Source organism: Balaenoptera borealis (assembly GCF_965194805.1).
Source record: "Balaenoptera borealis genome assembly, chromosome: 1".
In the NCBI taxonomy this organism is placed as follows: Eukaryota; Metazoa; Chordata; class Mammalia; order Artiodactyla; family Balaenopteridae; genus Balaenoptera; species Balaenoptera borealis.
Window position 1 is genome coordinate 43,106,823 of NC_138860.1, and position 27,135 is coordinate 43,133,957.

At 40.7% G+C, this 27,135-nt stretch overlaps 1 protein-coding gene across 4 annotated transcripts in view; it reads right to left on the reverse strand.

The window, feature by feature from the left end:
• Positions 1 to 27,135, reverse strand: part of PTPN14 (protein tyrosine phosphatase non-receptor type 14) — a 168,561-nt gene that overhangs the window by 48,779 nt on the left and 92,647 nt on the right. For all 4 annotated transcript variants that reach the window (XM_082401376.1, XM_082401375.1, XM_082401378.1 and 1 more), the window contains one exon: positions 1,987 to 2,084. In XM_082401376.1, the coding sequence (XP_082257502.1) occupies positions 1,987 to 2,084 (98 nt within the window). The remainder of the gene's footprint in view (positions 1 to 1,986; positions 2,085 to 27,135) is intronic.

Consider the following 27,135-nt stretch of genomic DNA (forward strand, 5'->3'; position numbering starts at 1 on the left):
AGGGGACTTTTCAACTCAAGGTTAATTTAGAGAACTGAAGAGCCAAACCCATCTGCATCTCTTCATATATTTGAAGCTGGAAATTCCCACTGTAAATCACCCTTGGCAAGCATCCTTGCAAATTTTTACACCTTCTAAACAACTCCACATGTTATAAGATGCCCAAAATTCTGTTTTGTCCTGTTTTCATCTCACAGTTGTAAGTTTGAGCACATGTAAAATGAATACAGTGAGCCTCTATCATAAATCTATAAACGTCTTGCTTCTAATCCTACTTGCTCTCAAAAAAAAAAAAAAAACAAAAATTCAAAACAGCATGAAATTTTAATTTCATGTAAAATGTTTAGCATCAGGTAGAAATGGATTCAGGTATCTTTTAGGTAACAACAGCTAGAGAGTGAGGGTATCCACACAGAAGGCCAGTGTAAAGACGTTACCAAGAAGGCAAAGATGTACCTACAAGCTCAGCACATAACTAATTACAAGGTGAGGTACTCAGGAACACCAAAGATCGTGAGCTCTGCCTAATTCCAAGGTCAGTTATCTGTTGTCATGTTTCATCACAACTTTTATCTCTGTTGATGTGGCTTTCTAACTGCCCAATAAGGGTTCTCAGAAAAATTATTTTACAAATATTATAGCTAGAGGAGGTTTCATCAGACTGAACAGTGAGCTTCAAGGACCCAAGGAAAAGGGAACCCAGAGTAAGTTCACCAACTTCCTTCAGCCTGAAAGCTACCACTAGGGTCCTCCAATATCCAGGATGCCTGTAAATAGCCCAGTGATTAAAGAGTGAGAGGGAAAAAAAGAGAGTAAGTGAAAAGGAAGCATTTTAAAGGAGAAAGACCCAATTTGAAGATGAGGGACCCATTGGATCTTCTCTCTCTTCTCCCCATTAAGGGTGTCTTCTCCACTGTTTCAATGATTTTTCAGGTATAACCACGGATGGTTTTGTTATATCGTTCTGGGCATTGCTCCTTCCCCTTCCAGCCTTTAGGTGAACAGATGAGATACAACATATTTTGCGTACTTCCAATCCACAGGGTAACAGGAGAAGTTAACTACTAGGAATCATACGTCCAACAAAAATCGCTAACCCGCTAATATCCCAAAAATGAAAGTTATCAAGGAAAGGCTGCCTCTTTAGACATTTCAAACCCAAAAGGTTTAACTTCAGTGCAGTTACAGATGGGAAGTTCAGTTCTCAGCTTCTACAACAACAATCCACACAGCAAGGACTTGGAGGCTGGCAGGCTTGCATTTGGACGGTATCTGATTTTAAAGAAAATCATGACTACAAGGGAAACTTGTCTCTCTTTAAAAATTATACTTTTATCTTGTTTTCAACATGACTAAAGACAATGAAGCTACCACTCAATAAAGAGTAATGTATAAATATATGTAAAAAATTACATGGTGTGTTACGTAAATATGTGTAACAACTTAGAGAAGATAAAAACATAGGTGTCTGATCAATCTAAGTAGGACAAGTTGAAAGATAAATGTACTCTAACACACATTTGTTGTTCCACATTACAATCTTGCATTCTAAATTTCTCTCTTTAACTGTGTCGGAATAAATTACACTATAATGTTTTAAGCTCTCACACTTGAAACTGATGTGAAAGTCACACAGTCATAGCGTCAAGCCACAAAATATGACCATGTTGGGCAGTGAAAAAATTCTAAGAAAATGTTCCACCAACCCTGCAATGTAGCTTTACTTAGAGGCGGGATGAAAGCTGCTGCTTCTTCAAATAAAACTAAAATTATACAAGCATGAGCAACTTGCAAACAGCTTTGAGAAATCCAACATCCTGCCTCCAAAAATCACTATCTCTGCATTTTTAATGTAAGATACCTTGAAATGAAAAGTGAGAGTTACTAAGGGATTGTTTAAGTAAATTTAACTTTCCCTCTGAGAGGCCAGCAACACCAGCATCCAACAGAAGACGGACTGTCACACACCGGTCCCCACTCTCTTACCTTGCACAGCTAGGCCCGCCAGCCGGATCACCTGTTCCAGTGTACATCGCAACCGCCCTTCAAGCACGTCTTTTTTGACTTGCAGGTAATACTGATATCTGTTCATGGAAACAGAAGAACAAATAACCTTAAAAACACATACTTGGAATACATTCCCATGACATCGATGCCTCTGGATGTGAAACCTTGTGTACACAGCAGGATACACAGGTGATGTCGATAAAGGTCAGGTCTATAAAAGATGGAAAGTGACCTCTGCCTGTGTTTATCTTTGTTTGATGTGGCAGGTGCCATGTCCCGTTCACTCTGAGTTCGAGAGTGTTCTCATCACATCATTTCACTGTGGGCCGGCAGGATGAACTACTGATAAGGACCAGCTCTTCACAACAAGAGACGGAGAACAAAAACGCTCTTCCACACCTCGACGACCACAACAGCACAGCTGCCAAAGCCATATTCAACAGTGTGTGCACTCCTGAAAAACTTCTGGAAACACACCATTTCTTAAACCCCAAGGCTTGGGGGTGTAGAAGACAAATAGGCCAAATCATTGAGAATTCTGCTAATGCACAGGATAAAGCTTTTCAGATCCAGGTTCACCCTCCATGTCTGTGACTCACAAAAAATCTAATCATATGTGATACGGAGCCTTCCAACCCAAAGTACATCCTCCAAGCAGCAAAGTTCAGACGGACAGACTCTGCCCATACACAATATCAACCTCAGACTAGACCACTGTTCTAGAAACTAATACAGTGTTATTGTTTCCTCGCCAATAAAATCGCACTTAGAATTACCTAAGCACTTAGAAATCTCCTCACCCCAAACCTTTACATCCCAGGACTCCACTTCCTTTGACCATACTCTTAGAACACAGCTACCTCTAGAACAGTCACACTTTTTAGGCATTAATTCTTGGCAAATGCTAACAACCTTTTTGCCCCTGGTAACCATAACTCTGTACTTCTTCAAAATTTTGGCATGTCAATCAAGGGAACTCAGGAGTGACCCAAAGCCCAGCTCTCTTGGAGAGAGGCAATCAGCCCTGAGAGCTAATTATTGCTGCCTCTACCTTGATATCATGGACATCATAACATATCAATCCAACACCTATTTCAGCAGAAGAATCAGGCTCGACAAAATAGTCTCTACTTCGCTCCTCTTGGGTTTACGGGACAGGATAAAGACAACCATGTCTGTCTCTGGTGGGAAAACCTACACTCAAATTAGAAGGACCAACACTCGGAGTTATCTAAAGTTTTTTATAGTCAAACTTAATGTCTAATAGAAAAACAACCTATTTTTCCTACTACCATTCTATCTTTCACCTAAAGTATTCAAAATCATTTTACAAGGTCCAGTATCGAATCAATAATTTGACTTCTTGCCAATATCAGTTGACTAAATCAATAAATGTACCTAACAAGTACCTTGACTGCTTTTCAGAGACAAGTCCCTGGTACCTGTAGAAAACCTTTGTGTCCACTCACCGCTCTGAGCTCAGTGGACACTGCCCTGCCCTCACCTAGTCATTATATCCTTAGTTGGTTAGAGGTATCATGGATTCTAAATCCCAACAAATAGGACAGAGGTTTCATATAAGAACTTGTGATTAAAAATCTTTTGTTGGTAATGAAGTGGCAGCTCTGCTGTTTCTGAATGTGCACAATTTGGAGCTAATACTAGATAGGATACTTTGAAAAATCCTGTGAAGTTGAAGGCACCACCTTTCTGTGTGTGTGTGTGTGTGTGTGTGTGTGTGTGTGTGTGTGTATTTTTTTTCTTTGTTGAGGGAGTTTCTGGCAATAATATATGATAGAGGGAAAAGGGGAAGTCATGACCTGCCTCTTCATTCTTCATAGGAGAGAATCAGAGTAAATGAAAACATTTCGAAGCAATAATTGTAAACGAATTAAAAGAAACAGCATGAGAGTGAATCAAAGTACTGAAGACTAAAGAAACCTGAATCACTGCAGTTAAAATATGCCATGTTACCTTCTGGCTTCCTTTTTTCCCCAGTTCACTAAGGTCAAGTCCCCAAGCTCTGGCATATTTTTCAAATGTTTCACACAAGGTGAGTTACCATCACAGAAGGGTGGTCCCATACCTTCCCATGATCCACGTGCCTGCCGTGTGCCTGCATGTCTCCCATTTCAAGGGGAAAGAGACAGCCAGCCTGCACATGGCAAGTGCCAAGGATCGCAGGTTCCATGGTTTCATTCAGCAAACCAAGAGCTCCAACAAAAATGCTTTACACTAGCACCTTTGCTTCAAGGAGTATGCACCCTATCGAGTCCAAGCAAAGCTCAGGGCTTTTATAACCTTACTTAAATAACAGATTTTTGCCTAAAAACATAATCTAACGATGCACACTATTAGTTCATCTCCTAGGAGAAAGCTCAGTAAAACCTGAACTAAGAGGGAAACACAGGCTTCAGAAGCTTTCTTCTCACGCGAAGCTACAGCACATGTTTTCTGTTGCGCCCTCCATCTTCCTTCATGGTTTTTCCTCAGCACCCGCTGCCATACTCCTTCCCTGTCCCCAGCCTGGTTCTCGGTTTTCCTCTAGCGCCTGTCTTGTGCCTCTGGGCCAGTTCTCCAGGAAACAGTAAAAGGTCCACTCATTCATGTGAGGAAACTTTTCCTTCAAGAGATTTTAGGAATTGCCTGGGAGCCATTCATGGAAGATCTTTTATGTTTATAACCTAGCCAGTTCTCAAAAAGGAGAACACCTTCCTGTAGAAACCCAGGCAAGCAAGGGGGTCCTTAGTCATCAAAGACCTTTTAAGTGCCAAGAGTTCACTGTGAAAGCAGATAGGTCTTTGAAGAAGAGCCACTTAGAATCTGAAGACCACACTTTCAAAACTGGGGGAATAAGAAGAAAAGAGGGATGACGAAAAGTGTTAACATCATCCTATGGCCAGAGGAGCCCGCTGGGTCTTTCTTCAGAAAAATGAAAGGATATTTAATTTTTTTTGTTAATAAAAACAAAAAAAAAAACAACCAAAGAACTAAAAAACAAAATCTCACGATAGGAAGGAATGTTAGTGTTTATTAAAGAAAGGTACAATGGGATTCTAAAAACAACAGCAAGAACAACACGCACAAAACCCAAAAACCCAAACAAACCAGAAGACACAATTTCAAGGTGGGAAAGGATAGTAACGTTTGCCTACACGTCCGTCCTATTCAAACAGTGTTTGAAACTCTTCTACGTGCATTCACTCCTTCGTATCTGGAGTTGTTTGACTCATTTTCTGCTCTCCAAGCCCAGGAGACACATGGATATTAACGAATATTCATTAAGCACTTCCTGTACGTCTAAGTCGGCTGGATGCCGAGGACATCCTGGAGAAGTCTAAGACAGTCTGCCCTGCAGGGATGCTCACCATCTCTCGGGCCACCGCTGTCACGTTTCTCTCTCCAGTGCACTATTTAAGGGTTTAGTATTTAAGAACCAACGAGAAAAGCATCCTAAAAGGTGTTATCCTAGCATTATCTGCCACAGCTAGGGCCTTTTACACGTCACCTTGGAGGCAAAAATGATCTGCTGAGACCTTGGGAAATATAATCCACAGCACCCAGCAAAACAATAGTTATAGTTTTCTTACCCTGCTGATCCCAACTTTCATCCACAATTATCACTTCTATAAAATGTATAAGCAGGTTCCATTTATTATAGATCCATCCCACACTAGGCAACAGCAAATCCCAATCCACTAGCAAGGAACACCAGGATTGTTCCCGGTCATTTAGGTTAAATGTAGGCTTGTGCTGGGAAGCAAAACCAAGGAGCTGAAGAATGCAATGCCCCTTCCTGCAAGCCATCCAGACTACGAGAGAATCTGAACAGCGTTAATGATACGGTGTGATTGCCATTTGAGATTGTGGATATTACTACATGAGATCACAGAAACAAGAATGGAATCTGAACCACTTTGCTAATTGACTGTTTGCTACATTTCTGCTCAAAAGGTACTCTTATAAGATATAATAATTCTATCCTATATGAAGACCAAATTAGAGAATATGAGCTGAAATTCTATTTCTAGAATGTTTGGTTTTTGCTTATTTTTGATTAGAGATTCAATTCTAACAGCAGTAAAATATAACACTGAATCCTATTTTGGAAACATGCAATTTCATGGAAGTATACTCCACTCCACCCTGTCATAGCTTTGGGTGGAGGGGAAAAGAAAAAAAAAAACCAATCCTTGTGCCAGGAAAGTAAGTATTTGCCAACTTTCCAAAGGGATCCTCTTTGAAAACCCAAACCCACAAGGAAAGCTTTTAAATATTTTTTATATTCAAAGACCTGGAAATAGTCCATCTGACTGCTGAGGTCCAATGAATGGTTTTAGGTGAAGATTTTGCTCTCCCTCTAAGAATTGGTGAACATAATTATGCTTATTGAATAAGGGTAACATTTCTATTTTCAGGTTTTTGTTTTGTTTTGAGTCTCCACAGATTAATTTGTGGATTGAATGCAAGTTTCTCTGGGTGAAGCAGTAAAGGCTTCCTGATAATCGGTGCTATTAAACATCACACCTGGAAACTGACAGACACTATAAACCCACCCCTAGACATCTCATCTATCTGGAATACTTCTATCCAAACTCAAGAAAATATGTGACTTCTCCATGTCCTTTCCTCCCCCTAAGATTCTGAAAAGAAAGTTTAAAAAAATGCCACACTGAGTTAAATCAGTAAAGCATGCATTCAGTACTTCTGCCAGTGGTATCAAAGGACTCTTTCAAAATTACTCCCCATAACATTATCCTCAATGTTTACAGATGTACTACTAAGATCTTTCCTCTCTTATTTTAATTTATATATGAGGACTTTATCTAAGCACTTATGCAAGTATATTTCACATGCAGGTCTGTTAATACTTCTCAGATTGAGAAATTCCACACGGCATTCTGGAAAGTATGGACTGTACTGCCACAGAACCACAAATAAGGCAAGAGAACCCAGAGGCCGAGTACGTGCAGCTTTTAAAATATTCCTCCCACCCCTCTCACACGTGAAGTATTCATCCCAAGTCCAGTTCAGCAGAAATGCCTCAAATAGGGAATAGCCATGAAAATCTGAAAACGTTAAGATGTGATTTTGGTTATGCCTCTACCCAAGGTCTCAGCATAACTCAGCCTAAATCACAGGATGGTGGAGACAGGAGGACGGTAGGCCACTATCACTGTTCTCAATGCTGTCACTCTCCATGGGGCCTCCCCTCCCAGAGGGTCATAGCTGAATTAACTCTGCGACTAGCTTTGGGATCAGTGAAATGGAGGAGGGAGTGACACACACGCCAATCCCAAGCAGAAGCCTTCCAAGTCCATGCCTGGTTCCCAGCTCCGCTTCCCTCTGCCCTGAGACCTGCAGTGTCCAGGTAACACTGCTGCCTGCTTAGCCTGAGCCCCAGGGAAAGAAGGCAGTGGACACAGCACACATGTAAGGTAGCAAGAAATGAGCCTTTGGCTCTGAAAGCCACAGAGAGGTGGAGGTCATATACTACTGCAGCATGACTTAGCCTAAGCTACTTAATAAGGGAAGGATTTCAAAAACTCACGCCCAGCTCTTTTGCTTCTAGAGAAGAAAACTCTGTTGAGGAAGGAGAATGACTTGCCCAAGGTAACACTGCTCCTTGAAGGCAGGACCACACAGACCAGAGCCTGGAGCTCCTTTTCTGCATGGCAACCTCAGAGGTGAGGAGAGTGGGATGGGATTCCCAGCCACTGTAGGCAAGTCGTCAATTTCACTGAAGTCTAAAAATAGAAATGAAAATACAAACACCACTTCTGGGTGATTTTCATGATCCCAATGCTTCTAAGGAAGGGCTTCAACAACCAAGCTGCCCTCCCCTCCCTCGTCTGTGCCACAGCATATGAGACAAGCATTGACATAGAAGCTTTTCTGTAAAAACATATTACATGACATGTTTCATACTTTGGCCCTTGGATTATTCAGATCTGTTTTTTCTCCCAGCAGCAGCCTCTGGGATATTTCACTTTCCCCCCTGAGGTAGAAGGAAGGGAAAGGAAACTGAGTTATGCATTCTAACGACTCACTGACAACTTCATAAGATGCATAGAGGGATAAAAGTAAAATCTAGAGATCGGGGTCTCCAATTAATAGGCTCCTACCTGGAAGGAGAGGCTGTACACAGAAGCAGGTGCAAACTGGGCCCCTAAATGTAAATGTTTCCAAATGCAACATTTTTAAAAAAGTAAACAGCAGTTCATCATCAGTATCACAGTCTTTACTGCCTTGCTTTGAGTAAAGATATTTCTATACTATGGATCATTAAAAGTTACCCAGACTTCACTCTGTTAGTGAAGTTACCCAGACTTCACTCTACTAAGGTATTAATAACACTTGAAGCTGTCTGATCGGTGCATACCACCCATGCATCGATCTCTTTTACCCCCACTGCCCAAGGATATCTGAGACAGAAAGAAAACGCTCTTTTGTAGTTAAAAACAGGTCAGTGGGGCTTCCCTGGTGGCGCAGTGGTTGAGAATCTGCCTGCCAATGAAGGGGACACGGATTCGATCCCTGGTCTGGGAAGATCCCACATGCCGCGGAGCAACCAGACCCGTGAGCCACAATTACTGAGCCTGCGCGTCTGGAGCCTGTGCTCCGCAACAAGAGGGGCCGCGATAGTGAGAGGTCCGCGCACCGCGATGAAGAGTGGCCCCCGCTTGCCACAACTAGAGAAAGCCCTCGCACAGAAACGAAGACCCAACACAGCCATAAAATAAATAAATAAATAAATAAATAAATAAATAAATAAACCCGAAGTTTAAAAAAAAAAACAAAAAACAGGTCAGTGGAAGCACTCTGTGCACTCTAACTACGGACCTGCAGTGTCACTGCTGCTGTCAGACAGCTACATCTGCCTTTCCCTCCTCTGCAGTTCAAGGTCAGTCAAACCCTCTTATCTCTTCCCATGTGCATGGTCAGCAGGGATGTGACAGTTTAGAGAGGGGGAGCACATGAGGACCATCCTTAAACTCCTCAGTCTGTGAAGCTTTTCCATAAAACTACTGGGGTGGGAGGACCAGAGAGAGAAACCAGATTGTTTTGTCATTGTTATTATTAAGAAAAGGGTAAGACTTAAAATGTCTTTTCCTCACTAGAAAACTCCCTTTACAATCAGCAATATCAGAAGAGTCTTGCTAGAACGTACTGGAAACCCAGTTCTCCCAGGACAGTGCAGTAGGTACCAAAACATTCGCATTGCTTTCTGGTCGGCATTATATTGGGCAAATGAGAAATAAATGTACACGCTTTCTACCATAAAAGACAAAACGTGGGAGGTGGGGGGATGTTGGGGACAAGCTGTCCTAGAATTCTGGGACACAGGATGGCAAAGAGGATAATTTTAACTCTTAGATGGACAGAGGTACCAACGTGAGAGAAACAGCACATCCCAGCCATTTCCAAGAGTGTTCACAGCTGTAAATCCAGATAAGGTACAGGGTGGCCCACCCTGCTCTCCACCTGCCAGGACCAGATAAACAGTACATACGCGGGCATGGAACCAGACAAACGGGAAGGCTTGCCTCCCTCGGCCCCTCTGTCCTCAAAGCCCCCGAGAAGACTTCAGTTTGTGATTATTCAGGTATAATCATGTGTTTGGTTCCTGAGCCATGCACTATCTAAAATCTTTTCTATGTAATGAATGTTCAAGTTGACAGTCAATTAAAACTCTGCATCATCAAGCAGCTGACAAAGTCAGCGTTCCCGCAGCTATGCAAAATTGAAATAAACCAACAGGGAGGAAGAAAAGAAAGGAAAAGGCTAAAACCATAACTCGACAAAGAGAACCTTAAAAGGAAAAGTTTTTCTTTTTGCCTTTTTTACACCACAAGCCAACACACGTGCGTACGTGAAAATACAAACATGTGCACACACTCAAACACATACAGACGAGACTGTCCTGGCAGAGCTTCAGTTCCAGAGATTTTCAACATTCACTGATCAATATCCTATCTTGCCAGAGACACCTAACTTCTTACTGAGACTCCTTAAGTTTCAGTGAGTCAAAGGATTGCAATTCTTTCCTAAAAAGGATAATGTTTGTTTAAATGCACACAAACACACACAGGCCTTAATGCGAGTGAAAAAAGGCCAATAATAGCCAGGTGTTGCAAAAGAGAAAAGCATGCCACAGCCTGATCCTTGCTTTCTGCTCCTGAACTCCTGCATTAATTACAACAAATTACAGGGCATCGAAGTACAGTTTATATGTATGATAAACTCCCTAATAATAGCCTATAATTTAATCAGGGGTTCTCTTTAAAATAGAAAATCTCATTCTCTACAATACATCCTAGAGAGAGAGCATGAATACCCTGACAGCACTTCTTTCTGTCCCATTCTACGCTATTGGATACAGATTCCTCTATAGCAACCACACCAATGGAATCTTAAAGAGCCAAATAGGTTTCACTGCTGTGGACTGTGTTGCCTTGAACTAGGAAGACAAGGCAACAGCACTAGAAATACGCAGGCTCAAAAGAAAACACTGTCCTCAAGTGTGTGATGTTAAAACAGAACGTGGGTCTGTTTTGCTCCGGCTTAAAAATCTCCAATGACTTGGCAGAGTTCAGCAGTTCCTCAAAAGTTAAATATGGAGTTATCATCTGACCCAGCAATTCCACTCCTAGGTATATACCCAAGAGAACTGAGACTATGTGTTCACAAGGAAACTTGTACACGAAGAGCCACATCATTCATAATAACCAAAAAAGAGGAAACAGTCCAAACGTCCATCAACTTATGAATGGATAAACAAAATGTGGTCTATCCATACAATGGAATATTATTTAGCCATAAAAAGGAACAAGGTATTGATACATTGCGACAACACGGATGAACTCTGAAAATATTATGCTAAGTGAAGTAACTCAAGACACAAAAGGCCACATATTGTATGATTCTATTCATATGAAATGTCCAAGAACAGGCAAATCCATAAAGACAGAAAGTAGATTAGTGGTTGCCAGAGGCTGGGAGACAAGGGGAGGGGGACTGCTAATGTTATGAAATTAGATAGCGGTAACGGTTGCACAACTTTGCATACATAGTAAAAACAACTGAATTGTATACTTTAACATGGTTAAAATAGTGAATACCATGTTATGTGAATTTTATCTCAACAAAACAAAATATCCAATAACCCTAATCAGGAAAAACTTCAAACTCCTGATACAGTACACCAGACTCTTCATGATCCACTCAGAACTACTTTCTTTTTAATTTCATGTCTCACCACACAGCATATACTTGAGTTGTAATAAGTTTACTGTGCTTCCCAATACCACCCCCTTCCTGTTTCCTCCGTCTGAATGCCCTTGCCCATCCTTCTCCATTTGGACAATCATCTACTCATCCTTCAGAGCCCTGTTGAAATGTATGTCCTTTTGTAAAAGCTTCCCAAATCCTCTCAACCAGTTAGTGAACCCTCCTCCCAGCTCTGAAAGCATGTCACCCAGGTGGTACCCTGCACTGTTGTCAGCACCTCTCCCGCTCCACACAGACTGGGGACTGGGTCTTACCATTTAATGTCAGTACCTGGTGCCAACTAGACACTCGATAAATGTTTCTGAGTAGATGAAATACTGACAGAGAAACAAAGACGGAGGGAGGAAGCGAGACTAGTCACCTCATAGGAAGATTATTAGATGTTATTTCTATGGTATGAAAGAGGCACCTGAAAGTTTCAGAAATGTAACCCATCACATATCTGTTTTTTGGCAAAGGGAAACAATATTCCTTCAAAGACCTAGAATAGTCAACACAACGTTAAAGGAGAAGAATCATGTTGGAGGAATGACACTACCCGACTTCAAGACTTACTATAAAGTTACAGTAATCAAGACAGTGCAGTATTGGCAAAAGAATAGACAAATAGATCAATGGGACAGGATAAAGGGCCCAGATACAGACCCACATAAATACAGTCAACTAATCTTTGACAAAGGAACAAAGGCAATACTATGGAACAAACATAGCTTCTTCATCAAATGGTGCTGGAACAACTGTGAGTCTACATGCAAAAAAAATGAATCTAGACACAAACCTTACACCTTTCACAAAAATTAACTCAAAATGAATGACAGACCTAAATGCAAAATGCAAAACTATAAAAATCCTAGAAGATAACATAGGAGAAAATCTAGATGACCTCGGGCATGGCAATGGCTTTTTAGATACAACAACAAAGACACAAATTCATGAAAGAAATAATTAATAAACTGGACTTCATTAAATTTAAAAACCTCTGCTCTGTAAAAGACAATATCAAGAGAATTACAAGACAAAACACAGACTGGGAGAAAATATTTACAAAAGACACATCTGATAGAGGTCTGATCCAAAACATATAAAGAACTCTTAAAACTCAATAATAATAAAACAAATAACCCAATTAAAAAACAAGCCAGGATTTCCCTGGTGGCGCAGTGGTTAAGAATCCACCTGCCAATGCAGGGGACGCGGGTTCGAGCCCTGGTCCAGGAAGATCCCACATGCCGTGGAGCAACTAAGCCCGTGCGCCACAACTACTGAGCCTGCACTCTAAAGCCCGCAAGCCACAACTACTGAAGCCCACATGCCACAAGTACTGAAGCCCACGCGCTTAGAGCCCGTGCTGTGCAACAAGAGAAGCCACTGTAATGAGAAGCCCGTGCACTGCAACCAAGACCCAAAGCAGCCAAAAATAAATAAATAAATAATTTATTAAAAAAAAAAAAAAACACAGGCCTAAGACCTTGACAGACACCTCATCAAAGAAGATATACAGATGGCAAATAAACACATGAAAAGATGCTCCACATCATAAGTCATCAGAGAAATGTAAATTAAAACAACAAGGAGATACTACTGCATTACCTATCAGAATGGCCAAAATCCACAACACTGACAACACCAAATGCTGGCAAGGATGTGGAGCAACAGGCACTCTTCATTCATTGCTGGTGGGAATGCAAAATGGTACAGCCACCTTGGAAGACAGTTTGGTGGTTTCTTACAAAACTAAACATACCCTTACCATACAATCCAGCAATAGTGCTCCCTGGTATCTACCCAAAGGAACTGAAAACTTATGTCCACACAAAAGCCTGCACACAGATGTTTATAGCAGCTTTATTCATAATTTCCAAAATTTGGAAGAAACCAAGATGTCCTTCAGTAGGTGAATGAATAAATAAACTGTGATACATCCAGATACCAGAATATTATTCAGCACTAAAAAGAAATGCGCTATCAAGCCATAAAAACACATGGAGGAAACTTAAATGCGTATCACTAAGTGAAAGAAAGCAATCTGAAAAGGCTACATACTGTAACGATCCCAATTATATGACATTCTGGAAAAGGCAAAACGATGGAGACAGTAAAATGTCAGTGGTTGCCGGGGGAGGATGAAGAGGCAAAGCACACAGATTCTTAGGGCCGTGAAAATACTCTATCTGATCATATAATGATAGACACATGTCATTATACATTTGCCCAAACCCACAGAATGCACAACATCAGAAGTGAACCCTAAGGTAAACTATGGATTTGGGGTGAATACGATGTGCCAATGTAGGTCTCCTGTGGAAAAATTCTGGTGAGTGATACTGATAATGTGGGAGCCTGTGTGTGTGCTGGGGGCTGAGGGTATATGGGAAGTCTCAGCACCTCTCCCTCAGTTTTGTTATAAACCTAAAACTACTAAAGAAAAAAAAAAAAGACTCTTAACAACAACAAAAATACTCCTTTAGCATGTGAACCATTTGCTACTAGTAAATTACTTACATTGCTTTCTGAGCTACCACGCAGCAAAGAAGGCGCCTGGGGATAAAACTGCAGTCTATGACCGACAACAGCATGAAGCAAACCCTCGTGATGGCAAAAGCAGCACAAATCAAGGAGGAACAAAGCGCATTCGAATTAGCACTCTACACGTTCAAACGACTCCTCTACACTGCCGCTGTAAAATAGGAGTTGTAGCCCCCTTACACCAGGGATAAATGTCGTGGCTCATCAGCTCCAACTACTCACCTGCCTGCCCCCAAAATCAGGTGTTCATAACATTACCTACAATTCCAGTGTGGGAAAAGAACACTTAATTACACTTGGAAACTGGGTGAGTCAACTGCCCAAGGTCTGCCTTCCTGGTAAAGAGCCAGGTTCGTGGCTAAAAAGTTTGCATAATATTCTTAAAATTTTGGTGAGCTAGCAGATGGAAGAGAAGTACTGTTGTTAGTGATATGCCTGATCTGAAGAAGAAAATAAATAAAAATCAATGAAGAGGAGGCAAGAGGATCTTCTCTGTGGCTGTCAAGCCATGAAAAGACATGGAGGAACCTTAAATGCCTATCACTCAATGAGAGAAGCCAGTCTGAAAAGGGTACACACTGTATGATCCCAACTATATGACATTCTTAAAAAGGCAAAACTATGGAGATGGTAAAAAGATCAGTGGTTGCAGGGGGGGAGGATAGATAAGATAGAGATATAATCCCTAATTAAAGGTATCTCCTACATTCCCACAACTCAGCAACTGCCAAACCAAGCCAGTTCTTCTGTCGATGAGGTAATGTCCCAGAAATGAGGAGAAAATACTAAGGGCTTAATAAATGTTTGATGAATGAATGATGGAATGAAAGTAATTAATTAATTATAAATCCAGAGAGACTATGATAAAAATAGAAGTTCCCAGCCTATATTAAGTCACATGGCTAGACCCACAGGGTATCTGATTATTACTGGTGACCAGGAAACTCAGTATGGATAGAGGTGAATGGGGAGACCACTGGATACTAGGATGCTATCTTCTTCAAGCCAGTTTCCTGCTATCAGAGCAGGACAGCACGAAATGGAGGCCTTCTTCAGTTCTTATGAACGAAATGTGCTGGTCTACCCGACTCTCACACACCCACTGGACTCAGGAAACAACTGAAGATTCTATATTGGCCACAAGGCAAATGACAAGCCAAGCCAAGGGAACACCCTCCAGCTGTGGGAACCTCTAGTCTAAAATAAGTGTTGGAAGGGAATAATCTGTCATTGACTGTGGGGGTTTTTTCTGTTCACAGTGATGGGCTGAGAATCCTTCCTGCCTTTAGCTGTCTTCCGCCAGCGCTGTCCCTGGGCTCTGACACCTCAGTACTCTGTGTGATCAGCACCAAGTACGTCCTTCCTCCCAGCGTCTCTGTCATCAAAATCATGATGAAATCCATTGTGCTAGCTCTTAGTTAGGGACCCAGTTTTGTCCCTAACTAAGACTAGCCAAATCTAATTTTACACTCTGGCTGCTGTTTTTACTTATTGACCAATTACGTTTTAAATATTTTTCATCACTAGGCTTCAGGCTTTAGTGCTTCAACTCTGCAGGTGCCCACTTACCCCATGCTCTCTTAGTCGCTTAATGCACATTTCCTCGTATTCACAGCTTAAAAATGCCTGAGACCTAACAGAGTGACCCATATTAAAAGTACATTTTAAAACGCTGATAGAAAAAAAAACCCACATAGGCTAGATGGGTTGTTCATCAGAAATAGCAAAACAGCTGCTATTTCTGCTCAGAGGTCAGAAATATAGGAGATACCTTAAAATCCTGATGGATGATCGAAATTTCCATTGTGTGGGCCTATTGTGACCAACCTCACCTCACTTTCTATTTGGCCAATGAGATTCATGTTCAACTTCTCCCCAATCACAGCACTTCAAAATCACAGACTTCATCTATTTCGAATGATGACAGGTTCATCATCTCTATCAAGCCATAAGCACTCTGAGGGCAGGAACACACCAGTCTTCGCTCAGTGATTCACAGACCCAGTAGATGATCCCAGACATGATAACTGCACAATAAAACACTATGATCATTTACTGACTCAGAGAAGCCCAGTGGGTAAAATAGAATGCTTTTTTAGAAGTCAGCCACCCAAATAGTTGGCACAGAATACTAGACTCAGCAGCAAAGCGAAACCCCCAAATCACCTGTTCTCCAGGTAATGCATAATAAAGCCTTTCCCAGCCACCAAACTGGAGTCATTCATTCCATCCTCCGTGTTCCCACAGCATTTGGTAACTCTAACATGCCTAATCAAGGCAATGTGTTTAATTATGGGGATTTCTTTCTGCCACCTGGGCTACTATATGAGCGTATTTTGTACATCTTTGTCTTTCACCTCGACATCTAGCATAAAGTAGGTCTTCACTGTACCTCTACATTAGAACAAGACATCATGCCAGTCATACATGATGTGGCCTTACTTAAAAGCCAGTTAATTACAGACTAGTTGAAAGAAACTTTACATTGTTCCTAGGGTTGTCTGAAAGAAATAATAAAAACATACCACATGTGCATCAAAACCTACGGAAGACTTGAATTCTCCACGATTGAAATTTTCATCAATTTCTCTAGATGTTAAGAAATCAGAAGATTCAAATAATCCTTAACAATAACAGTGCTTTCCATTTGTAGAGTTGTCTTCCAAGTGTTTCCACGTGTAATACGACACGTCACTCCATATTCACAGCCACCTTTGAAGACAGTCACTACAATTTCCCTTTTACCCGTGAGGAAGGGGAGGCTCACAGAGGCAAGGTGACTTGCCAAGACTTCTGATCTTACAGTCAAGTGCTCTTTCATGACAACATTGCGCCTGCGTAGTAAACTGGCACCGTCTGTAGTTTCTGTAAGTGTGGAGCATAAACCTCAAAGGAAAAATTGGAAGGAAGAAAAAAAAGTACAGAAGACTGTAAACACATTACAACATGAATCCACTGACCACTTACTGGATTTTTACTGCTGGAAATGAATACTACTTTTCTTTTGCAGAATCTTCAAAAGCAGCTAAGAAGATCAAATGTGGCAACAACTGCCAAAGATAAAATACCAAACCAGCAAACATCTCACTGCCCAAGAATCTAGCATCTTCCTATGCTGTGCTTTCTGCCAAAATTGTCCTTGATATTTTCAGGCACGAAAATGTCTCTCTACAATTCTTCCTTTCAAACCCCTTCTGGGGCTCTAGGATCAAAGGACTAGATACTCCATGTGTTGAATGCAATTTTACGATAATTTTAGATGTCCTTCCTTCCGTTAGAGTTTCAGTTTACTAACTGCCCCAGTCTCTACGCAACCCCCAATACTTAGTACACTTTAAGGTAGGAACTTTTAATTTCCTAGAAAAGAAGATGATGACCCAAAGTGACAATGAACTATACACAGGTGGAAAGAAGCCCTTTGTTTAGGTATGGGGGCAGGGAAGGGGGGCTGTCAAGCAGAGGACTGTAATTCCCACATCAAAGAAAATTCCTCATTCCTCATTTCTTCCATTTCATGCAGAAGGCTGCTAGAAACACATTTCTCTTTTTCACTCTGTTTAAGAATTGAAAATTTTCTCATTAGAAACCAGAGTAAAAACTTACCAAATGTTTCTTTAGGAACCAAAAACCTAGGTACCCAAAACCAAGAAGGTGCCAGTTCTGGAGAGTCAGTAGCTGCACGGGGCCTGAGGCCATGTTCAAAAGACAGGATTCCTACAGAAAAGTACAAACTCCCCCTTAAACAAAAAGCTCAGCGGGCTTCTCCTAAAAAATTACGACTGCAGAAAATATATGGCCTGCTATATTTTGTTAATATGTTCATGAAATCACTACAAAATCCATTGGTTAGTAATCAGAGTAAAAATGGTCAAATTCCATTACTACAATGATTTCTGAACCTCTTATGACACTTTTATTCAAAAGTAAAGCCAACGTAGGCCCAATTTACTGGTAAAATATTAGAAATGTACACATAAATATATTCAATTATGTATTCATCCATTCAATAAAACTTAACGAGCACCTACTACATGCCAAGAGTGGTTCTCGGCACTTGGGATAGAGCAGTGGCTAAAAAGTCCCCATCCCTGCTCTCGTTCATGTAGGTTACATTCTGGTGGGGAACGACAAGCAATAATTAATTAAAAATAAGTTCGCTGAGATAAAATCAGGTAAAAGGTATAGAGAGTAACAAAGTGCAGGTGGTCAAGAAAGGTCTCTCTGATAAGATGAACTTTGAGCCAAGATCTGAAAGAAATGAGGAGCTAGCCATTGGGGGGGCGGGGGAGGGAGTGTGGAGGATGCTCTCCTTCCAAGCAGATAAACAGCAAATACAAAGGCTTGCAAGAAAATGTGCGGTAATGTGTTCAAGAACGGCAAGGCGGCCAGTGTAGCAAAGAGTGAGCAAGAGGTCAAACGGCAGGGAAAGGCAGATGAAAGACAGGGAGTGGTACAGATCGTAAAGGGCTTCTAGCAAAAAAGGTCAGGATTTTGACTATTCTAAGATGGCAAATCAGTGGAAGGAGCTGTGCAAAGAAGCTACGCAAACTGACATACGTTTAATAGGATGGTACTGGCCGCTGTATAGACCTCGGACTGTAAGGGGCAAGGGTGGAAGTAGGGACACCTGTCAGTAGAAATGACCGTGGACTGAGGTAGAGCAAGAGCCATGGACATGGCAGGAAGTAGCCAGATGCTGGACATATTCTGAAGGTTGGCTACGGGGTGTATGAGAAAGAGAGAATTCAAGGATGACTGCAACATTTTTGACCTAAGGAACTAAACTAAAATCTTTAGATAAAGGCCTCTCCTTTTTGGACAACTGGCAGACTACTTTTTAACAAATAGATTTGGGGGAAATGGATTTAACTGTTGGTTTTTAAAAAAAGTTATAACCAGATTATGTTTTACTATTACAAGTTCATCAAAATACTTCAAACATTTGATTTAATCTTTTTTAAGTTTGGAGGGGGGTGTCTTTGATATAGTAATGGATTCACTCTTTATTTCATCATTCTTTTTCTTCTTCTTCCTCTCCCTTGTCCCCCCGCCCCCAAATCTTCTGCTTTGTAATTCTGTAAAAGCAGAATGAAGTTCTTAGATATTTCTACCTGTTTTCTATGATCTGAATTTTGAGTCCTGATCAACAACAGCAAGGAGGCCCATGTAGCAAACGTGGAGTGAGCAAAAGGACACGTGGTGGGAAATGGGAAATGAAATACTACTCTCATCCAGCATCTGCAAAACCCTGCGAAGCCCAAATCATGGGCACTTCCCACTTGATCTCCACTGTAAAACCGCCATACTTTAAAAACAACATCCTCATCATCAAATTAAAGAATAATAACAGCAAAAAAAATCTTCAGTATAACCTGATGAAAAAACATGCACTGAAAAGATTAGGGAGAAAGAAAAACCAAGTGTAATTACTGTGTAATTACTAGTTACTAGTCCATGCATTTTCTGTTACTTAAATTTTACCTTTATGAAAACTCGTAAGTCCCAAGCATTTCTCCACTTTCTCAAGTTAGTACGTTCTGTATAATTTCCATCAATTCTTACATAAAGGAATGACGGGTTTATAGACAGACATTTCCTCATCAAAGTCATAACCATAGATTTAAGTCAAATCTAAAGAAGAATTTGATTAAAAACTTATTTAAAGAAGAACAAACATAGTGGACCCTTCTATAGTTTATTACATATATATTTATATAAATACCCTCTATATGCTTATCATCTCTATGGAGGGACCTGTAATAATTATTATGTGAAAATATTTTGGGGGAACCATTTGGGGGAACTGCACAACATTGTTTCACAATTTTTTTAGAGAATTTGGTATCTGATTTTAATCATTCAGCTAACTAGGTACCATATGCTCTTATAACTCCCTGAATTTTGTAAAAGGGAAGGAGACATTCATAAACAGCTATAAATATTTCAAAAATGTGACCTTCGTGAGGGAAGGCAGGGACTTTGGCTATTTTGTTCACTGCTGTATCTCCAGTTACTAGAAGATTCCTAGCACACAACAGATGCTCAGGATATACTTATTAAATGCATACACACACAAGAATGAGTGAATGAAAAACCTAAGTGACTGGTATATTGCCCAAAATGGTTGTCTAAGCTAACTCAAATATAAACTATAAAAAATTGTGTTGTTATACTAGTTATTCCATGCTAAGGATAAATTTGTGGTATTTAATAATAAAATATTTTGGGGAAGTACTAAAGGTGGATAATTTTTTTCAAGACATAGGGTTTTATGATGAGAAGAAAAAGTAAAAGTGGTCTCTTTATAACGAAAATACTGAGTACTCTAGACTTAAAGATACTATTTTTCCTCAATGACTACCAAATTAAAACTCTAAAGAAGAAACAGCATAACTTAGTTCCAGGATATAGAGAGAGATTTCATACCAGGAACCTGTGACCCAATAGTAACAGGAAAATCTTGAACTTCAAAAAATTCTTTTTTCCAAGAAATCAAAAAGCTGATTCAAAAAGCAGCAGCTTGGGTCAATTATTTCTATAAGATAGAAATTTTTAACCTCTCCTGTGGTATAGGAGATAGTATTTAACAGATTAAGAAAATAACAGGAGAGACTAACTGGTTTCCCCAAGGTCACACAGCAAGTTAACAGGGCCACCAAAAGCAACGCAGAACTGCTGATTCCTGGTCTTCTCTATTTCTGGCTGAAACCACATTGATTTAATAGGATTCAACAAGTGGATATGTCTTTGTTGGCAGAAGGGAGAAATGAACTTCATCATCTCTATATTAGGGATGTGGAAACTGGCTCTGAGAGGGTAGTCACCTTCACGCTTTACAAGGAGTAAAGGGGTGAAGCCAAAATACAAATTCAGGGCTCTTTCTGCTACAATGTAGCTGCTTCCTACCACATTTTAGAACACCCTCGGGGAATTTACACTGCAATTTTCTTCTCCTCTCATATAATTTCCTAGGAATGTTCTCCCTTCAGACTCTCCACCTTCACCCATCAGTGAGCCCCTGCTACTTATGGGAGTTACCTTACCCTTTAGGTATGTGCGGGAGAAGACAGCCTACCACCTTGTCTTCCCTTCCAGCGGTCCCGATTCACCTATCAAAATCCAACATCTTCTTCAAAGTCCAATTCAACTGACACTTCCTGCGACAGTTACCTTTATTGTCAACTTGACTAGGCCACCATATCCAGATGTGTGGTCAAACACTATTCTACAGGTTTCTGTGAAGCTGATTTTTTGATAAGATTAACATTTAAGTCAGCAGACTTTGAGTAAAGCAGATTATCCTCCATAATGCAGGGGGCGGGCCTCATCCAATCTGTTGAAAACCATAAGAAAGAGACTGACTTTGCCCAGGGAAGGGGGGATTCTGCCAGCTGCCCACCTTTGGACACAAACTGCAACTCCTCCCTAGGTGCCCATTCTGCAGGCCTACTCTGATGATTTTGGATTTGCCAGCCCCCATAGTCCTGTGAGCCAATTCCTTAAAAGAAATCTCCCTCCATTGCTACAGATCCTGTTAGTTCTGTTTCTCTAGAGAACCCTAATACACATTCCCAAAGTTTCCTCTTCCCATTCCACCCATGAAAGGTACCGCCAGTTGGCATCACCGTATACTAGTGATACCTTCAGATATTTTTATGTGACCATCTAATCTTCCCTAATAGACTGAAAAACCCATAGAGAACAGGAGCGCCATCTCGTGCCACTCTACATTTTAGAGCGTCTTACACTTAGGGACTAATAAATGTGCTGAATGAATGTCCAGAGATGAGTCTGGAAGGCAGAGGAGGCTTCCAAAGCAGGAAGGGAAAAGGAAGAGGGAGATACTTCCAGTACTGGCAAAGAACAGAAAGAACTGAGCAGCTCAGGTGTCAAGAAACATCGAACAGACCGGCCAAACAAGTATAAAAGGTGAACGGAAGGAAGTAGAAGGCAATAAGGAAGATACAGCCTTGCAATGCTTCAAATGCCGGTGTATGTTTGTCTTTATCTTTGAGGCAATGGTAAGCCCTCAAATCAAAAAGGGTTATTTTGATAAAAGGAAAATGATGAAAACAATCACCCTTAAGAAAAATGCTTAGAGTTGGCGTGTAAGTGGTATGTACCACAAGATGGGTGGGAAAGACACAAGTTAGGAGGCCAAATAATAATTATGATAATAGTGTCAGGTACTATAAAGCATACTTTTCCATTTACTAACCAGATTAATCCTCACGAGATCTGTTCGTGAAGAAACTAAATCATAGAAAGGATAAACAACTCACCCGAGGGCATACAGAAGGCAAGTAGCAGAGCTAGAATTCAACTCCAAGTCTGTCCAACTCAAAAGCCAGCGCTCCTCACCACTTCACTGTATCTCAGGCCAGAGGTAAGAAAACATAAAGCAGGGACAAAGTAAGCTGGCATGGATTTAAATGGAAAGTGGCATAGCATAGGGGTAAACATAGCTTCTGGAGCCCCACTGCGTAGGTTTGAATCACAGCTCTGTCACTTATTCATATCTGGGGGCAAGTTACTCAACCTCTCTGTGCCTTAGTTGCCTATTCTGTAAAATTAGAAAAATAGTAGTACTAACTCTAAGAGTTATTGTAAGGACTAAGTGACTTATTACATATAAAGATCTTAGAACTGTGCCCTGGCACACAGTAAACATTTAACAAATGTTAATAGTCATTATTGTTAATATTAAGAAAGATCAGTAATTGTAATGATCTGCAACTGAGCAAGTGCCAGAGTACTTACTTTTATGTTTACTGATGTGCCCTAGTGGCCTCAAGCACAGTAGGCACACAATATATATTTATTTTATAAATAATGAACTCAATATAGGGAGCAAAGAGAAAGCAAGATGAAGTAGCTAAGATTTTTTTCAGCCTTAAAATTTGCTTTTTATTTTCCTGGTAGTAATAAAAATTTTACAGAACTGCTAGATAAAACTAATATATGCATGTTCAGCAGAAATGAGTCCACTTGTCAAAGCCATATGCAAGAATGTCCATAGGATATGTACTAGAATGTCTATAATACACATACTAGAAATGTAAACAGCAGCACAGTTCACAGTAGCTCCAAACTGGAAACAATCCAAATGCCCTCTCAGTAGAATGTGTAAATTGTAGCATACGCATATATTGGAATATTAGGCAGCAATGAAAAAGACCGAGATCTAACTATACATATATTTTTATATGGATGACTCTCACAAAATGGTGATTAAAGAAGTAAGACACCAAAGAGAACATACTGTACTATTCCACTTAAAAAGTTTTTTAAAAAAAGTAAAACTAATCTATATTTTTAGAAGTCAGGATAATGGTTTCTCTGGGGGGATAGAGACTGAGAGGGAACATGAAGAAGGATGTGAGGGGCTGGTGATGTTCTGATTTTTTTTTTTTTTTTTTGGCTGCGTTGGGTCTTCGTTGCTGCACGCGGGCTTTCTCTAGTTGCGGCAAGCAGGGGCTACTCTTTGTTGCGGTGCACGGGCTTCTCGTTGCGGTGGCTTCTCTTGTTGCAGAGTACGGGCTCTAGGCACGCGGGCTTCAGTAGTTGTGATTCGCGGGCTCAGTAGTTGTGGCTCACGGGCTTAGCTGCTCTGCGGCATGTGAGATCTTCCCAGACCAGGGCTCGAACCCGTGTCCCCTGCACTGGCAGGCGGATTCTTAACCACTGCGCCACCGGGGAAGTCCCGATGTTCCGATTTTTGATCTAAGGACTGGTTACATGGGCGTGTTCACTTTGCAAAGATTCACTGAACTGTACCCTTTGATTTCTGCATTTGCCTGTATGTGTCACCCTTTAACAAAATTTACCTTAAAAATGATTATTGGTAGAGAAAGAAGATGACAATGAGACTCCAAATGGAAGTAACTACCAGAGCATGGAGGAATGGTAGAGCCTGGTATAACAAATGGCATAAGGAAAGAGAGCCCTGGATGACTCTAGTTGCCAACTTATGACAGGGAAAGAATCACGGAGCTACCTACAGAAAAATGAGGTATGTAGGGAAGGATTTAAGGTCAGAAGAGGTAGCAGGAGGGTAACAGTTCATCACTGTCTGCCTTTCTGGATCCTACAAGATTTGGTTGCGCAAGAGTGTGCGAAGTGCCCCAGGTAGAGGTGATCAACAAATGGTACTGTCATCATCACCCCAGGGAGCCTGAAGCAAGACTATAGCACGCAAGCAGAGGGGCTCCCATGAACGTAGGTTCCTTAAGAAAAAGGCTGTATTTTGCATATACTCCAGTGCCGTGCACACAGTAGATACTCAGTATATTCATGAATGTGTTCTAGACTGTCGTCTGTCAGCAGGAAATCAAGAATAAGATGTGGGTAAGTGGTACAAAACTAAGACATCTGTCAGAAATTACCTCTAAAGTCTGAAGATGATTAAGCTCTATGGCAGATCATGGATAAAGAAAAATTTAGAAGGGCAGAGCTCTGGCAAAGCGAGGACCAGATAGGGGAATGGCACCAGGAGCCCAGGAGGGAGGGAATTTCAGGAGTGGACTCGCCATGTCTAGTGTTGACCGGGAGTAAAGAGAATAGGAGTGGAAAAGGCCCCTGGTTCTAAGGTGGGGTGTCCCTTGGTAACCTTCAAGGGGCCCATGTGAGCCAAATCAATGACGTACATAATTTCTCAAGGGCTCAAGAAGGAATGGATGAACAAAAAATAATGGAAGTAGTAAGTAAATAAACAGAATACACGCAGGAACACCAGGCATCTGAAGGTAAGAGAGATTTTTTTTTTTTTTTAAATATATATGCTAGGTATTATTTTTTTAAATTTTATTTATTTATGGCTGTGTTGGGTCTTCGTTTCCGTGCGAGGGCTTTCCCCAGTTGCGGCAAGTGGGGGCCACTCTTCATCGCGGTGCGCGGGCCTCTCACTATCGCGGCCTCTCTTGTTGCGGAGCACAGGCTCCAGACGCGCAGGCTCAGTAATTGTGGCTCACGGGCCCAGTTACTCCACGGCATGTGGGATCTTCCCAGACCAGGGTTCGAACCCGTGTCCCCTGCATTGGCAGGCAGACTCTCAACCACTGCGCCACCAGGGAAGCCCCGGTAAGAGAGATTTTAAATGGTAATTAGGAAGTAAAAAGCTGTGAAATGAATATTTTGGGATTAATTTTTGAAATAGAAAAAAAAAAAAGCCTGGTTGAAAATAGAAGGCAAGGAATCTATGAGAAGCAGATATTAAAGATATTTGAAAATTACCAGAAACTGGACCCAGACTGGGGAAAGCACTGAGAATCAAGAAAAAAGGTTGAAGGGTCAACCTTCTTGCAGACAGCAAACACCCAGTCCGTGGACCCGAGTGAAGGGTGGGAGTAGAGAAGCAGCAGCTGGAACATATTAAACAAGGATGTGGGCACAGGACAGCACTCCGGAAGCGGACACCTGCCTGGGCTTCTTTGCTCTGGATCTGATCAGGCTGGTTTCTTTAAAGAAGAGTCACATTTGATGATTTGTACTGTCCTTTATCATGACAAAATTCTGTGTTTCTTAAGTGAAAACCATAAAAGGAGAATCTGTACAATGGCCAAATAAGTCTCCTTCAAAATATTAGCAAACATTACTCTAGACAATTAAATATACATATATAGATGTATATATACACACACACACACACACACACACACACACACACACACAGTATTTCATTCCTGATGATCAAAAGTTAGATTGATTCTCTCTCATTTATTTTAATGCTTTCTAATCCAATTATTTATATATTGGGTCAAGGGTAAAGAGAGGTAAAATGTTTTAGTCCTGGTGTGTGTGTGCATGTATGTATGTTTTCAGTTATAATGCAAGTATCACAGAGCAATGAATAAGAATCTCTGTAATTCAACATACCCCTCCTGCAGATGTTCAAAGCTCTAAATGGATTTTCAATCATACTGTAGTTATAATTATAAAAAGTTACAAATTAGCAAATAATCACATTAAATCAGAAAGGAAAAATGCCTCCTTTAGTGTATAATGGTTATATAATTCATGATACCCTTTTGAAAATGAACCAGATGTAAAGAATACAGCTTTCCTTTATCTGTATTTTCCAACTTCCTGTGGATAAAAACATTTCCAAGCCGTATTTTTTTTTTAATAAGAGTGGAATTTTCTTAGGAAAGATTGTCAGATTAGCTCTCAGAATAATACTTTCAGTACTCATAACAAAGGGGAGCACTTCAAAAATCATGTATGTGTGTGTGTGTGTGTGTGTGTGTGTGTGTGTGTGTGTGTGTGTGTGTGTGTGTATGCAACACAAAGCCTCTCAATGTATAGTAAGGAGGAGGTCACAAAGATTTAGAAAATTAAGATAACTCCTACCTAGAACTGAGCATTTCTATCTTTAAATTTTTTATTATTTAAATATACCGTGCTTCTGGTTGGTAGTTGGAATCAAGGACTCCATGAACCAGTCTAGAAAATAATATCCTTTTTAAAAAAACTAATCATGAAAACTTTGATGCTTTTACAACTTTGGGATTTTATTTGGCTGGATGTTTTTATTATCGTTTCTCAATTCACCTATTGTTTCATCTTACATTTACCTAAATTCAGTAGAAATTGACAAATTAGAATGGCAGGAGAGGGGAATTCCCTGGCGGTCCAGTGGTTAAGAATCTGCCTTCCAGTGCAGGGGACGTGGGTTTGATCCCTGGTCGGGGAACTAAGATCTCACATGCCGTGGGGCAACTAAGCCCACGCGCCACAACTAGAGAGCCCGCGTGCCACAACTACAGAGAAGCCCACGTGCCACAACTAGAGAGGAGCCCGTGCACTGCAGTGAAAGATCCCACATGCCACAACTAAGACCCGACGCAGCCAAAAATAAATAAATAAATATTTTAAAAGAAAGAATGGCAAGAGAATTACTGAAATCCATAAACAGTATTCTCAGTTTTGAAATATTCTTTTTTTTAATTAAAATTAAGTTTACAATTTCAAAGCGTGCGTAAACATTGGGAAAGGTCTCATACAGAGTTTTAGGGTCCTAGAGTAGTATACACAATTTAGGCCAGTTGTTATTACCACTTTTATTAAGGATGCACATAATGCTAAATTCTTGTACAATAAATAACATTTAATGACTTATTTAGGGATCTATCATACATTACAATATGTATGATCTATTATGCATTATCAAAGTTTAACTAAACGACTAAAATGTTAGACTCTGAAGTATGCAAAATAAAAACTGGCCAAAATTGCTAAGAACCTTGAGTTCTCCATTGTGTTCAGGCCAGGAACCCATGAAGATGCCCACAGTTAGTCTACAAGTAAGACCAC